General features: G+C 38.0%; 1 protein-coding gene across 2 annotated transcripts in view; it reads right to left on the reverse strand.

Annotated features, from left to right (window-relative positions):
• RORB (RAR related orphan receptor B) overlaps positions 1-15,827 on the reverse strand; it is a 147,422-nt gene that overhangs the window by 20,802 nt on the left and 110,793 nt on the right. For both annotated transcript variants that reach the window (XM_032675966.1, XM_032675967.1), the window contains exon 4: positions 13,270-13,671. In XM_032675966.1, the coding sequence (XP_032531857.1) occupies positions 13,270-13,671 (402 nt within the window). The remainder of the gene's footprint in view (positions 1-13,269; positions 13,672-15,827) is intronic.

The following is a 15,827-nucleotide window of genomic DNA, read 5'->3' on the forward strand; positions in this document are numbered from 1 at the left end:
TTTGGAAACATCCTTAGCTGTTGTAAAACCCATTGCAGAAGTTCAACTCAAGCTATATTTTTTTGTCAATTATGTTCCTGGAAGGATTTAACTGGAGAGAACTGAGATATGGTCAGAGGAACATTTAGGCCTTGTATCTAAAAAAACAGTGCAGGAGCATGATTTCAACTTGCATTACAATTCTGCAGTCTCAAGGGTGAAGGATTTTTGCTCTCTGCAGCCACTGTCTGGTCTTCTTCTCTCTTGTGCTTCTTAGCCCAGCTCTCCTAGCTCCACAATTTGTTACACAAGCTACAATTTGTCAAGCTATTCACACTCTTGGCATAGAGAAAATGCTTACAATAAATGTCTCACATAATTTCACATTACTGCATAGAAAAATTTTGAATCAGATAAGGTGACCTATGCCAACAACCTGAAAACAAGACCTTTTGATTTCACTGACTTCAAAATATACTTTATTAGAAGGTCTCCATTACTGCAAAGCTCCTCAGCTCCATTCCTTTTCCCCCCATTTATGCATTTACCTTAGGAACGAAGAGTTCAGAAACTCTTCAGGGTTTTGTAGAATGGCATTCTGTGTTTACCCCATACATCTTTTTCTTATGTACTTGTGCTTATGTTGATCTGACATTAAAACCCAATTAGATGTGCAAAGGCCCGGGGCAATTGCAGCAAGCAGCAGCTCTGAATGTTGACATACAAAGAGGAATCAGGTGCAAGACAGACTTGAAACTCTTGTGCCACAGGCTAAGCAATGTTGAGCGTGTGATGGAAAGGGTACACTGGGTCTGAGAGGAGGAGGGAACTGCTCATTCAGCATAAGCAGCAGAGGAGCCTGCTTGCTTACACTCCATGCTGAAGCCCCTGGAAGGAGCTTTATGCAAATACAGCATACACTTGGTGGCAGAGCTGGCATGATTCAAAAAGTAAAAGGAGTATAAGCTTGTCTTGGCTTCTCAGATGGTCCAGCAACAGAAGATCCAAAGCAGGCAGAGCTAAGAACATCACTCTCAAAGGGTTTCACAGACCATAGCTGTCTTTTTTTTTCTCACATTTTCAGATTTTAGCATCGTTTTGCCAATGAAGTACGCATCTTGGAAAATCCCATGCAGAAAGACATTCCTAAACCACTGGGAATAATGTACTGACGTGTAATGTAAACCTGTCCTGTCACAGGTACTGTGCTGTACCCAAAATATGATAAATTTCTATGAGACCTAGCAGCTCTGAAAGTTGCTGACCACTGACTTCAACAGATTAATTCTTTTAGTGGAACTAGAAAAATGGACAATGAAGAAAGCAAGCAAACATCTATACACAGTGGGAGGAGAGATATTGCCTTGAGGCTGTGGCCTCAAGCCTGTGAAGGTACCCTGCTGGGTTGATAATCAACATCTATGTGTGACCTCTTTTCCAGGCTAGAAGAGTCTACTACAGTTACTTCACATATCACTCCTGACTTTTAGTTTATTTTGCTTTCAAAAAATCTTAGGCCAGAGATTTCAAAGGTTCCCTTTCACTGGGAAACTGCATGTACACAACTAGCAATCCTGTTTGGATGGGCTGCAAGGACTACAAAAGGCAATTCCATTTTTGTGACCTCAATATGAACAGCATTTCTCCTTGAAATGCTGTCAGCTTCCATCTTACATAAGCTAAAGTAGGCTTGCAAGGTTTGCTGTATGAAAAGGAAAACAAAAGAGATGATTCTGACCACAGAGGTGTGAGAACCAAAGTCAGCAACATTTTATTTTCTAGGCACCAACTGCTGCAACTATTGAGTGAAAATTAGTAATTCCAAAGGAAAGAATTCCTGAGCCTGCATGACAGTACACCACTAGCATTACAATAACTGTAGCCTGTAAATTGCAGAATTTGTAAAGCTTATCTGACACAATATGAAAACAATGTTAATTAGCTGCTTTACTCCTCCCCTTTTGCCTACATACTGGGTTTATTACATTAGGGCTAAATCTCCTACCATTCATCATGATCACTTGATATTAAATGATAACAGGGAATCTGAAAGTCACACCACATCCTGGCAGATTAACTCTTTCTGGGAAACATGGTCCACAGAAAATAATGCTCCCAGTGTCCAAACTCTGGCATACACTAGGACCTGAAAGCATTTGCATTAGGTAGATTGGCTCTAAATTTGAAGATTTCTTAGTATTGGTGCCTTGAAATTTTTCTTAGAAAGCAGGTGCTTTTTGTACAAATGCTATGCTTCATTAAAAATAAAATCTAGAAAAAAAGTATTTGCTTCCAGAGAGATAAACCAGAAACAACTTACTCAATCAAGAAAACAGTCAGTAGTTGTAACCAATATGAGGTCTTGAAAAATCAGAAACACTCAAACAAAATGCATCATGGAATAACCACAGAATCACCTAGGTTGTAATAGACCTCTGAGATCACTAAGTCCAACCTTTGACCTAACACCACCTTGTCAACTACACCATGGCAGTCTCTTCTTAAATACCTCCAGGGACAATGACTTCACCACCTCCCTGGGCAGCCCATATATTTCTATAAAGAACTTCTTCCTAATGTGTAACCTAAACTTCCCCTGGTGTAGCTTTAGACTGTACCGTCTTGTTCTATTGCTGGTTGCTTGGGAGAAGAGACTGATACCCACCTGGCTACACCCTCCTTTCAGGTAGTTGTAGAGAGCGATAAGGTCTCCTCTGAGCCTTCTCTTCTCCAGGCTAAACAACCCCAGTTCCCTTAGCCTCTCCTCACAGGACTTGTGCTCCAGACCCTTCACCAGCTTCATTGCACTTCTCTGGACCTGCTCCAGCACCTCAATATCCTTCCTGAACTGAGGGGCCCAGAACTGGACACGATACTTGAGGTGTGGCCTCACCAGTGCCGAGTAGAGAGGAAGAATCACTTTCCTAGTCCTGCTGGCCACACTGTTCCTGATCCAGACCAGGAGCAGTAAAAAAAAAAAAAAAGAAAAAAAAAGTCTAATGCATAGTAGTAGATGTCCAGAAGAAGCTGAAAATTGAAAATTGTATATCAGGAAACTGAGGAGGACCATAAAGAGAACAGTGCCATTTCAGCAAAAGAAATGGCCTTCCATCTCCAGTGTCTGGGTGGGTAATAGGTACCATGTGCGGTCTGGTCAGTTTGATTGGTCAGCAGCCACCACCTTTTGGGGTGAACATGGGGCTGGCTGCTGTTTCTGCCTTTCCCTGAGGTTGTCTGTCTCCTTTGCCTCTTAAGTAGTTTCCTCTTCAAAAGTTGTAGGAACCCAAGTGTCTGAGACTGCTGCTTCCTTTCATAGGAGTGGGCCAGTAGCTAAGGAAGCATTGGACAGCCCTGACAGAAGGACTGGGCAGACAGAAAGACTGCAAAAGCCCTCTTGCATGAACTTAGGACTACATCTCACCACTTCCAGAACAATAAATGACCCTTTCTGTTTCCAGATTTGGCTGCTCTCCTGGGCTCTTTATTTGTTCGTTCTTGGTTTTGTTATGCTTTGGTTTTGATTCCTCTTCCCCCCCACCCCCCATTATATTTTTTATTTTAGATTTCAGCAGTCACCTCACAAAAGGCAGTCTCCAAAGATTACATTTGCTCAAACATTTATTGCATCAGCAGTGTAGGAATTGCTGAAATCCAAAATACATAGAGAAAACTCAACACTGCAACCTAGATAGTAACAACCAAAATCAGCATAGCACAGACCCACAGGGGTCTATTGTCAGCTGATAAGTCAGTCCTGCCTTTTTCATGCATCTCCTTGTAATATTTAGAAATCTCCAACTACAATACTGAGAAAAAACTCCAACTTGAAGTCAAGTACAATGCTGGTGGGGATGGATGCAATCCATGGACTCCACACAACATTCACTAACTGTAAAATTTGCCTGTTAAGTAGAAATTATCAACAGTACTTGGCAGTGTTTGCTTCCTACAGGCTCCTTAGTTCTTTCATTTGTCTCTCTTTTCTCAGGAGAGGCTCCAGTTTTTTCTCAGCAATCCCTTATTTTGCACAGGGAACTGAAGAACTTTGAAGTGTGCTTCCTAAAACACTGATAATCTTCTTCAATTAAAATGAATAATGAATCTTTAATTTGCCACTTACCCTTAGGATCCAGTTGGGTAGCTAAGAGCTCATCTCAGCTTATACCCTAAGTTGAGCTCTCGTAGGGATCTACTTTGAATTAATGCTGCAATAACATCACAGTTTTGGCTGGCTGCTGTAAGCATGCATATCAATTTGTACAACTATCAAAACTCCAGCCAAGTATTCTAAATAAAATCTCTGTTCTATGACCCAAAAAACTGCCAAAATAGCATTGGATCTACACTATTCCACACCCTGACTCGAGGGTATTAAGACTGCAAAATTAAAAATTTTAAAACTTGGTTTCATTGCACAGAGTATATTAAGAAATTCTTTGACAGTCGTAGAGGCAGCAACACAGGGAATAAAGTAAAAGTATGTCTTGAGTTTGCTTTCAAACATGAATAATAGGTCCCAATTTTTTAAATTAACTGGCTGAAAAGTCTGAACTTTTTTCTTTTCCACAGAAGAATAGGAACATTTTGTCCTAAAAGTGGTTGTAAAAACTCATTACATTTTTCATTTCTCCTTGGCATTCTCAACTTTATCATGCAGAGAGTATTTCCCTTTCAAAAATTATTATAAACAGACTAGCAAGTTTCATAACCCCTATTTGTTTAATAAATTTGTAGTATTATAAAATATGCAGCCTAAGAAGATGGTATGAAACACAAAAACACTCATATGAGACTAGGAGTGCTAGAATTAGTTAATGAATAACCCTTTCCTGTGTTCAAGTTATTCAGTGGTTACTGTCACGAAGAGACTGACCACTGAGTAAATGTTATGTGTGTGAATTGTCTATTTCCTCTCTCTCCTTCAAAGTAAATCAGTGTTTCATTCGCCTTTCTAAAAAGCATTCATAAATTACTAGAAATGCCAGTACAACTGAAAGAAGTCTTTATCTTAAGGAACCTAGAGAATGGACCCAGAATTCTTTTAAATCCTAGAGGATTTTTATAAATGCTAAAAGGTCTCTACTTAATAATACTTCTCCCGGGTCTCAGCCAATTTAGTAAAAAATGTATATTTTGTACTAATTAGAGATCACTTAACTGGCAGCACTAACCAAGGCAATAACTTGAGTTTATGGAACATGGACTCTAAAGGCATCATATAATTATAGAAAATTTATTGAGATGAGCTGTTTCCTAGCTTCTTCCAGCACAGCTTACAGAAAGAGATCTTTATATTAAAATTGAGATTGTTCTGAAACAAAAAAGTGGTTTCATTTTTTATGACTAAGCAAACATAATGTAGAGTGGAAATTGTTGTCTATTAAACCTAGAAATATGCATGGACTAATTGGAATATTAATGGTTTTAAACCAGGGCTTGAAGGGTTTGCCCTGTCTTAATCTGCAAAAGACTGGGAGAGTTTAACATATCTTTTAGTGCTTGTTTCACTGTTACAGGCTTACAATTCACTTTTTGTAAAGATTTTAAGCAGTCTATAGTAACGTTTTAAAAAGTAATAATAAAATATTCAACAATGATTCTATCTTCCTGTAGTTTGGCAAATAAGTTTTATTGAAATTGTGTTAGCGTATAGTGTCAGAAAGTGAAATAATTTGGTTACCATAAGCAATGCCAGATCAAAAGAAAAAATATTCACGCAATCAAAAAGGAACACAAGACAGGGCTCCATGCCTTAATATCTTGCTTTAACTATTCCCATTTACATGTGACTTTCATCTGTGCAAGATTACTGCACTGTAAAATCTGTGTTCTGATAATCAGTTTCAGCATTTTTCTGAGCCCTATATCTTGTAGCATTGAATTTTTCCACTACACACATCTATGTTTCTCTCCCATGCATTTCACTTCAACTTTTTCTCATATTTTTTCACTCTTGTATAAAAGAATTGTTGCTGTTCTGTGAAATAAAATATGAAATTGAATGGACTGAAGAAAGACATCATTACTTATGGAGCTGGGAACAGCATCACAAAATGCAAAACAAGCAGAATTACACTATTCTCAGGAATAAAGTGGAAAGCAGCGAAAAGCATGAAGTGAGTGATGAAATCTACCAGACAGAAGGCGAACAGTGTGAAAAAGTGAACTACAGCCTTCGGAAGTCAAACTTAGGATGTTGCATGGGTACTAGGAGAAGAAAAAAAATGTGTAAAATCAAACTTCTGTTGGCTTCCTTGTGCTTGAGGATTAAGGAATGATCGACTAACGTTGTTTAGAATGACAAAGAAATACACTATGGACACCAGATTAAGTTCTCAGAAAGTACAAGTATGCACATTGTCAGTGCTGACTGCCCTGAAACACCATACACTAATATTAAGGACAGGGAGCATTGACACTAAACCAGTAAAGGGCTTACTCACATGAGGAAGAAAGCAACATATAATCACTAATTCAAACCACAGAAATTTTGGCAGACAGTATGCCACTTCCATATACTACAGTGATTCCTAAAGCATCATTGCCTTGACCTCTTGATTTTCATCTGTAGTTTGCCTCCTTGGAGGCTGTGAGTGAGACAGTCCTGGAACATATCACACACCCTTCATACGTCCCAGGCCCTCCACACTCTGGCACCTGCTCCAGCCTTCTTTTTTTGAGGGTTTCTTGCAGAAAACCTGTTACCATTTCTTCTGCTATTGAAATTTCTGCTCCAAAACATACAACAGAGAATCAACCAAAAGGCTATTCTTACAACTGGCAGCTAAAGCATGTCTCAGTACGCTTTATACCATTAGATTTACATTGATCTTTCAGTGTGAACAGCACAGTGTTATTTCTGAGAATACTGTCGTGATATAGGGTAATATATGGGATATATGATGTGTAATTTTACATATTTTGACTGCTACAAATGTTTGATTTCTAATTGCTTTTTTTTTCTTTTCAATAGAATGAACATATTTTGTCAAGCTTGGTAATGCAAGAAAACATTCTTTTCTTAGCAGAAAAGGAGTTATTTTATATAATTACTTTAATGGATTAGAAATGTGCTTACTTTAAAGAACTATATTATGATGCTTTAAAATGCAGGCTATAGTTAAGGTTGTTTTTAATACCATTTTATGCATATTTTTAATTAATTTGTAAAACAAGCAGAAGTTCCAAGTTTTGTCACATGAACTGAGTACAGAACGGAAATATTAATTTATTCTGATTGTCGCTTTTAAATAGGTAATGATGGTAAGATACAGTGCCCTGATCGCATGAGCGCAGAAATGCACACACCACATCTTAAATGCTCACTAGGTGGCAACATTGCTCCTCTAAAGTACAGCTGTCAGAGTGTCGACAACAGCCCTGCAAGTTTTTACTGTCAGGTTGGTAGGAGAGATATTAAATTATGGCCTAGAAAAAGAGGTGAAAGAACATTACACAGGACTACAGTCACAAAAATATCATGTTTCACTGCGTGGTGGGTGGTGGCTTTGTAAAGGGAACATAAAACATAGCTACTAATGTCACAGGTATGGACTTTAGTTACATAAGCTCACTGCATTTTGAGTGTGATTTGGAGTGTCCCTTTAAAGAGCATCTAACTGATTAATAAGTGTTCAGTAAGCTATCTGTTAACACTTGATCTGGCACAGGGAACAAACCCTGGAGATAAAGAGAAGGGAGTTAAAGAATAATAGTAGGAAATGCTCATCATGCGAGAAGTGCTTTTGCAACTTTCAAAAACAAAGCACAGCAGACTTTTTAAGACATCAGTCTGATGCTGACATATATATACTGCATATGCAACATACAGTGTTGTGGAAATTCATGAGAAGTATAGGCATGTAGGAATAAACTAAATTCTTTTAAAGTTAATGGGAAGATTTCTGCTGAAAGGAGAAAGGTGTGGAACTGACTTTCAAACCAATCCTCAGCAGAGGAGTTGAGAATGTTTAAAGGTGAAGATCTCCCTTCAAGTTGAGACAGTGAAATAACTAAATGCTAAGCTCCTGCTTGTATGATATTGCAGCAATGGAAATTAAATAACTTTACAGAATATAAAGTTGTTCACTGTGGTCCTGAGATGAATGTATTCACCCAGCTAAATTAAGATAAATTACATATGCACAGTGTCATTTGCAGTTTTCAAGAGGGCTTATCTTCTACATAACTATCCTGAGCCAGTCTTTAATAAATTTTTAAGGTTTTCCCTTATTGTCATTTTCCAGTCAAGTGTCAGCATCAAAAGAGCTGTGCGTTATGGTGTAGGGCAGGTGGTGCCTCCTCCAATTCATATTAGGTGTCTGTCCTAGTGAGTTACTGCCCACCCTAAGATGCACATAGCCGAGCAGGGTCAGAGGGGCTGGGAAAAGGGAAGATCAAACCCAAGCCTACAAACCTTAATTTAATTTTGGTAGAAATGTAAGCTCTCCAGGCCATCAGGTACCTTCAAATAGCCCTAATGTCGAAGAAACATCATGTAAATCTATGTAAACCCATTTTTCTGTGATTATAGAGGTTGGGCTATGTAACCTCCTTTATGTTCTAGTGGTTCCTTACTGACGACCTAAATATACACAGCAATAAGGCATTCTTCAATTTGACTTGGAGTAAAGCCTTACCCAATTTATTTTCTCCACAACAGTGTTTGCTAATAGTTTTATCTCGTCTCTAAGAAATCATAGGCTTGTAATCTCAACTGCAGTTAGGGCAGGGAAGTTATAACTTCCAATAACTTTTACAGATCAAGATTGGAGCCACATCTTTAGTGAGGAAAACTGATAGATAATATTATGCACATATATTTAAACAAGATGGTGTTTATTTTATCAAGTCTAAAAATAAGTCTTTAATACCTGCTAATTTAAAATCACACTTGGGAGCAAGCATTGCTATCAGGAACTGGAGCTCCCTTCTCACTTTAGAATTTCCCAGTACCAGCTGACCTCCGTGAATTGTGTGAGGAAAAAGCCATTCTGCAAATGACCAAATTCTTACTTTTGATACAACAAGAAGATTTCATCTCCCAGATTGAAGTCCCCACAATATGAGAAATTTCTGCCTTCCCAGATGTGCAGATGCCACAGTGGTCAGGGATAAACAGGACCGTGCTGTGAGGTCCCTGGCAGCACGCACCCTTAGGACATGCGTGTCTCCCTTGCTGGCAGTGTCACTGCCTGATGGAACACACCTGGATCATGCCACCCATGGACAGCAGGACAAGCAGAGAAAGAACCTGCCCAACTCATCTGGTCGCTGCATCTGACCTACTTCGTGTTCTGTACACCCAACTCCATATTAAGTCTCCAACAAAATGCCTTGAGTTAAGGACAAAAATACTTCTCTTTTAAGAAAAAGGAGCTGGACTGGAAATGCAGCTGATGCCAAGCTGAGGCTCTGATCCTGTATGTTTATTTATGAGCTTTGGACTGATTTCTTTTTGCTTTGAGTTTCTTTTTCTAATAGGAAATGGGAAACTACCTGATTTTATACATTTCTCCATCATAAGCTCTGACATGAGAAATTTGTGTCTCTGTCTGAAAATAATTTTTTGTTATACTTAACATTCTTTTTCATAGGAGAAATTTCCTATCCTGCTTCTTACAGTGATCAGACTGTTCAGTTGTACCCAGGACTATTTAAATCATTTGAAGGAATATAAGAGTACTAAATATGTGTGACAGAGCTCTATATAACTTCAACTTGTCAGCACGTCTTACTCCTACAGAAACCCCACTTGCTAGCACAGTATATAGAGACACTAGTAAGCATGCAGTGCAAGATATGCTATATTTTTCTTGCTGTTCCATTCTAATACGTGTTGAAACAGTTGCTGTGCAAAAAATTTTGAATTTCAAAACTGTTAAGTTGAACAATTTCCATTTCCACTACAAAGTCTTCTGTAGACGAATGTACATTTGGGAAAAAGAACACTTTCACATTCAAATTAAAGCATAGAACTGTTAAAGATCAAAGTAGCTCTAACCATTTAGATTACTTTTTGGTGGAACTAGAAAATTAACATCTGAAGAAAAGAATGCAAGTGATGTGCAAATTACATTATAGAATATTTTAGAAAATATTATTTTTATAACTGAATCAAACTGACAGGGAAAGGAAGACTTGTTACTTGGATTTTTCAGAGAACTTACTGTTGGATAGCAAGCAAAATATAAATACTAAAGTAATATATGCAATTACAGCAAGTTTTTAGTCAGCAGGGACCATTGTTAGGACTTGTTTTACAAGCATTTAACATTTTCATAATAATCTGAAAGAGAAGGTTCATAGCATGCTAATTAAATGAAGAGATAATTCTAAATTGAAGGAAGTCACAAAGCATCAGTGAAGACTGAGACATAATGTAATAGGATTGAAAAGGTTAGAAAAATAAGAAAGAGAAAATGAGATTCAAACTTGGAAATGTGCAGTCAATTATATCTTAATAAAAACTGGAGAGAAGTGAGTTTGAAACAAGCTAAGCATTAACACCAAAGGAGTAAGTGAACTGGATATTGCTTGACATGAGAGGCAGAAGCTGCAAAGACTACTTTTGCTCTGGGATGCCTATGAAGAAGCCTGTCCCTTGGAGAGCTTGCAGCAACTTTTAGAAGCTCAAGGATGAAAGGAATCCCACACATTGATTTAGGAAGGAAAAATTAGGATGGTTGCACTCAAGATCAGGCAAGTGACAAGTGAGGTTGTGCTTAAATATATATATATATATATATATATATATATATATATATATATATATATATATATATGTATTGGAAGAATTTAAAGACCAGAAGAAAACTAAGACTGGAAATTAATCAGAAAATAATCAGTGCAGAAAAAAACCAACAAGATCTGGGGTACTTAGTGTTTTAGTGTATCACAAGTCATGATGGTAGAAAGAAACTTCTATCAGGTACAAGAATCAATGCAGTATAGCTTTTATGCCTCCTATATATTCTCTATGATTTCTTCTAACAGTTAAGGCGTAACTTCTATTTAGAATGAGTTGAGTTTATTCCAAATCTTACTGGAGTAAGATACGATTCTGCAGTGAAATTTAAGAACACTATAATATGAAATCAATGTATCCCAGTGCTTACAGTTTTCCTACTTCGACTGCAAGACTCAGCTTTACAGATGGTCCAACAATCCGCTGTAGCACTGAGGCACTTTTTGTTTGTTTTTAAGCACTGAAAATATCACTTGCCTGTACACTAATCCCAGTATTTTATGGTATATCTCTTCTATTTTTTCAGTTGTGCCAGCTGATTTGTTATACTACAGTACCTCTCACTGTCACACTTATCTGTCAGCTGTAGGTGCCACAAATGACAGGGAGCAGTACATGGGTAAAATCCTAGCAATTTAGGAGCCCCAGTTTCAATTTCAAAAGGAAAAGAGGTAAATCCCAGAGCATCTGAATTTTGCTGTCAGCTCAGAGACAGGCTCTTTCCTATCTCCTGCTTTATGTGCTTGAGAAGGTGAGCACTGGTTAGATAACACACAAGATGAAAGACTGGAAAATGTGGAGTTGGTTTAGGGCTCGAAGAGCAAAAAAATTGGTGAAAATTTAAGAATGGTAAGTTATTTCTAAGAGAACCAGCAAGAGATAAAATTTAAATGATTCTCTAAAGCTTCATAAGTGAAAAGAACTCATTGCCTTCAGTGAGATCCCTTAGCCACTAAGGATATATTCTCTATTTGGGCTCATTTCTGTAACTGAGCACAAACCATAATCCATGGACTATCAGAAGTGTCACATTTCTAGACCTCCTCTGAGTCTCTGGAAGCATTTCCCTTTGGTATGGGGGATGCAGGGAAACAGCTCTTAAGGATGGCTTAAATTGCCTCTCAGCTGGTTTGCAGTACTGTGATCTGTTGCAGGACTGAGGTGTGCACAAGCCACATGTAAGTAATATTCATACACCCACAAAAGCTGAGAGGGAAGTTAGTGCAGATGTTCCTTGCTAATTCTATGCTATGGGTGTAGGACTTCACTGGACAGTCCTAGGCCAAATGTGATAGTAAAACATGTCCTAATAAACAGAGTGGCAGAAAAACATAACTTTCTAGTGCACAATTTGCAACTAAAGCACACTATGTGTTATATATCCTCCTGCACATGAGCATGCATGGGCAGAAAACATACTACAGATTCTAACTGCAACTTCATTTTTTTATCAGACAGTAACTACTGTATACATCACTACTGCAACCTATATTGAGTGGAGGCCACATCTCCAGGGTTCTCAATAGGTCTGAGTACACACATAAATTTACAGATGTAGATGTACATCCATGAGGCAGCAAGGTCAGGCCAAAACTACAGAGGGATTTTTATGATGTGAAAATAATTAGGTTGTTAAGAGTGCTCTTGAATACGATTTTTTTTTCTTCTTCTTCTTTCTTTTTAATTAAATTCCATTAACAAATTGTTACCCTTTGATTATATTCTCAACCACAACTGATGCAGCATATGTCACTTGTTGTGGTACCTAATTAGGATGCCAATCTTCTTTCATGTTATTTCTTATAATAGAAGCAGTTCCTCCAGTGGCTTTGGAGAAGTACAGCTAGAAGCATTAGATGAACAGAAATCCTCCTTAGAGAAGAATCACGGTTAGCTGTTGTCTTTCAAACAGTCTCATCTCACAGAGAGGTCTCTTTGCCACTTTTCAAAGATGAAATCAAGAGACAGGTTCTCCAAGGCGTTCAGGCAGAGCAGGAATATCCAAGCAACTACATTCAGAGTCTGTGCACTTCACAAATTCAGTGAACGTGGTCTGCATTGACATCCATGCACTAGAAGTAGCAAGCTGGTATTTTTCACAGTAAATATCCCAGAATTAGCTGCCATGGGGATTCTGGGTGTTGACAAGAATACAGATGGTTGGCTGAAGAGATCACTTAACCCTGCTAGTAATGAGCTCATTTGAAACAAGCTCCCCACTCCTAATTATCACTTGGTTATGATTGATTCGTCACCTGCTTTGATGGTTCTATTTCATAAACAGAACATGAAGTACCGGGTTTAAGAAACTGCATATTTTGCAGATTTTGGTAAAGACAGAGCTGTCTTAATATTATGTCAATTAGTGCCAGACTGATTTTCTTTCCTTTACTCTTGGTATGCGTGTGCACATACACGCATATGTGAACATGTAATTATTGTGTACCTGTGTATGGAATGGCTATATAACATTTCAATAAAGACAGCACTGGAGCTTAGCTTATATGTACACATTGCACTACAGGAACAGGAATTTTTCTTACCTATTTCACTCATGGATATCCCTGGTGCTAATTGCCCGTTGTTGAAAGAGCTGTAGGTAAACAAGTTTGGTACAGAGGTGAGGTCATAGAGAGGTTCCTGCTTTATCTGTTTGATTCCAGTCATGTCTAATCCAGACTGGTCTGGGGAGGGCTGGGCAGAATCCACATTATAATAACCCTCAGACTTCGGCAGATCGATGACATGCCCATTTGAGTAGGTGCTGCCAGTTTCGTTATTCAGGTTGTTCAAGCCATTGCTGATGCCGTTGCTGTAAACCCTGGCAAGGGCTTCTGCCTCACCACTTTGCTGCTGCCGCTGTTCCTGTAGTCGCTGCTGGTGCTTCTGCACTTCAGCGTACAAGCTATCCCTCTGCTTTTTGGACATTCTTCCAAATTTCACAGCTGAAAAGCAAAGCACGATTTCACAGCTGAAAAGCAAAGCACAAGTTTTTCTTGATTGCCCTCAACCCCCTCACTTTTATATTTACTTTCAGGGTTAATTTTGCTGTGGAAACATCTTTTTCTGTGGAAATGAGAAAGGATGCAAAGCTTTACACCATATGCGTCTCATAAAGGAAAAAGTATTAAGTCCTTGAACTTACAAACTGACGACTCTTATTTGACAGAAGGCCCTCAGTCAAGCAACTTACATCCCACTGAGAATGTTAAAAAGACTATGCATCCTTTTATATCTTTGTGTTCACCAAACAACAACCTAGAGCTGTATGAATTTACAGCATGTAGATTCATATCCTATGTGATTTACTAACTTTTCACAAACCTTTAAACAGTACACTAATAAGATTAGTACTCTGTATGAAAACGAGCCTTAAAGCCTTATTATCACATCCTTGGAATGGGGTGTTATCTTCACACTTTAAAAAAATAATCTTACAGGTTAGAGTTAGAACTTAGAGGAAAACAACAGAATAACAGAATGTTATCTTTTCCACAGAGGAAATCTTAGGGATTTACACAATCAATTTACATAATCTCAGTGCACAAATCATGTACTCCTTTCGATGAGAAAGGGAGGAAAACATCAGAGGGCAAAACACTTTCCCCAGAAACAGGGTTCATTATACTGAGATTGAAATTTTCAAAAATGACAGGCTGACTGCTATGGAACTAGAAGGAGTAAAGACACAGCCTCCATATACAGTAGATCATAGCTGACTATCTCTTCATTCACTCCCCACCCCACCATGTCTCTATAAATTCTGATATTCTACTGGGCTAGATCTTAGGATCTTAGAGCAGAGGTAGTTGTTCATTGTGCTCTAAAACAAATGAGGGACACATTCAGCAGAATTAGTCAGAACACAGGTAAAAGGACATTGCTCCAAACCCACACATTTCCACTCATTATAAGGTGTATTTTCACACTATGTAATTTCAGTCCATCTCAAAATGGGATCAATTCAGAACCTCCACATTTACTAGCACAGCATGGCTAATAGCATAGGACTCTCTTTTAGCCCTCAAGAGGAGTTTGAGCCTACACATGGATAAATGTGAAATTCTTCAATCAGGAAAAAGAAAAGCATAATATGAAAATAAAGTGACAGAACAAGAAGATGGCAGCCTTTTCCCTTTCTTTTCACTTTTTTTGTTACACCAAGAGGATGTAAAATTGCTTCTTCTTGCCAACTTCAGTTTACCTGCAGTCCTTCACTGAGGCTGCAAGCTTCCTCACATGAACTAAGCCTGCTCCTGCATATCCTTACGGACATATACAGTGACTGTATTTTGAATAATGTAATTGTGTATTTTCTTCAAATTTAGGGCCTCGGTAATAAAAACAAATACCCACTGTTTATCCTGATTATATATTCATTAATTGGATTCTCCAGTTGCTGTCAATTAGCATCCTGCATTTGCACGATAAAAATGAATCTATTACATGTCTGAGAGGTTAAAAGCACATTCAGTTTTTCTGTTAAAAAATTCATACAGTCTATTTTAAATTGGCAAGAGCTATTAATATTGTTAATTTTAAACATTCTTACATAAACTACGAGAGAATAAAGCGAAGCTTTTGGACAAATCACTCGCTTTGTCTGTATGCAGTGATCCCCAGATTACTCTTGGGAAGACAGTGCTGTCTGTCACACTAAAATGCCCTTGTGATACCTTAAATCACTGGAAGATAATACTTCTAGGAGGAAATCATGTGCTGCAAAATTACTGAAATGTTACTACTTTAATTACTGTGAAGAATTAGGAGCTAAGGTGTCAAGTAAATTGGATGCTAGGACCAAAAAGAATTAATGGATTAAAGGCCAGACTGCATGGCTCCTCCCAGATTTGTGAGACTGGAGACCAAGTCATTTCAGTGAGACTTGAGATACATTGTGGTAAAAGAAGACCTACTACGGTCCAAATTTAAACCAGGTTTATAATCTGTGGACCATCTAAAGAAATAGCTCTTTAGATAATTTCTCCATCAATGACTGGTAATTTCAAAATACATATTTTGTGTAAACTTTCTAAGATAGAAAACAGCTTCCAGGCAAATGAAATTATTATAACTTGCCTTCAAAAAAGAGAACATTTTC

Source organism: Chiroxiphia lanceolata, chromosome Z (genome assembly GCF_009829145.1).
Source record: "Chiroxiphia lanceolata isolate bChiLan1 chromosome Z, bChiLan1.pri, whole genome shotgun sequence".
Taxonomy (NCBI): domain Eukaryota; kingdom Metazoa; phylum Chordata; class Aves; order Passeriformes; family Pipridae; genus Chiroxiphia; species Chiroxiphia lanceolata.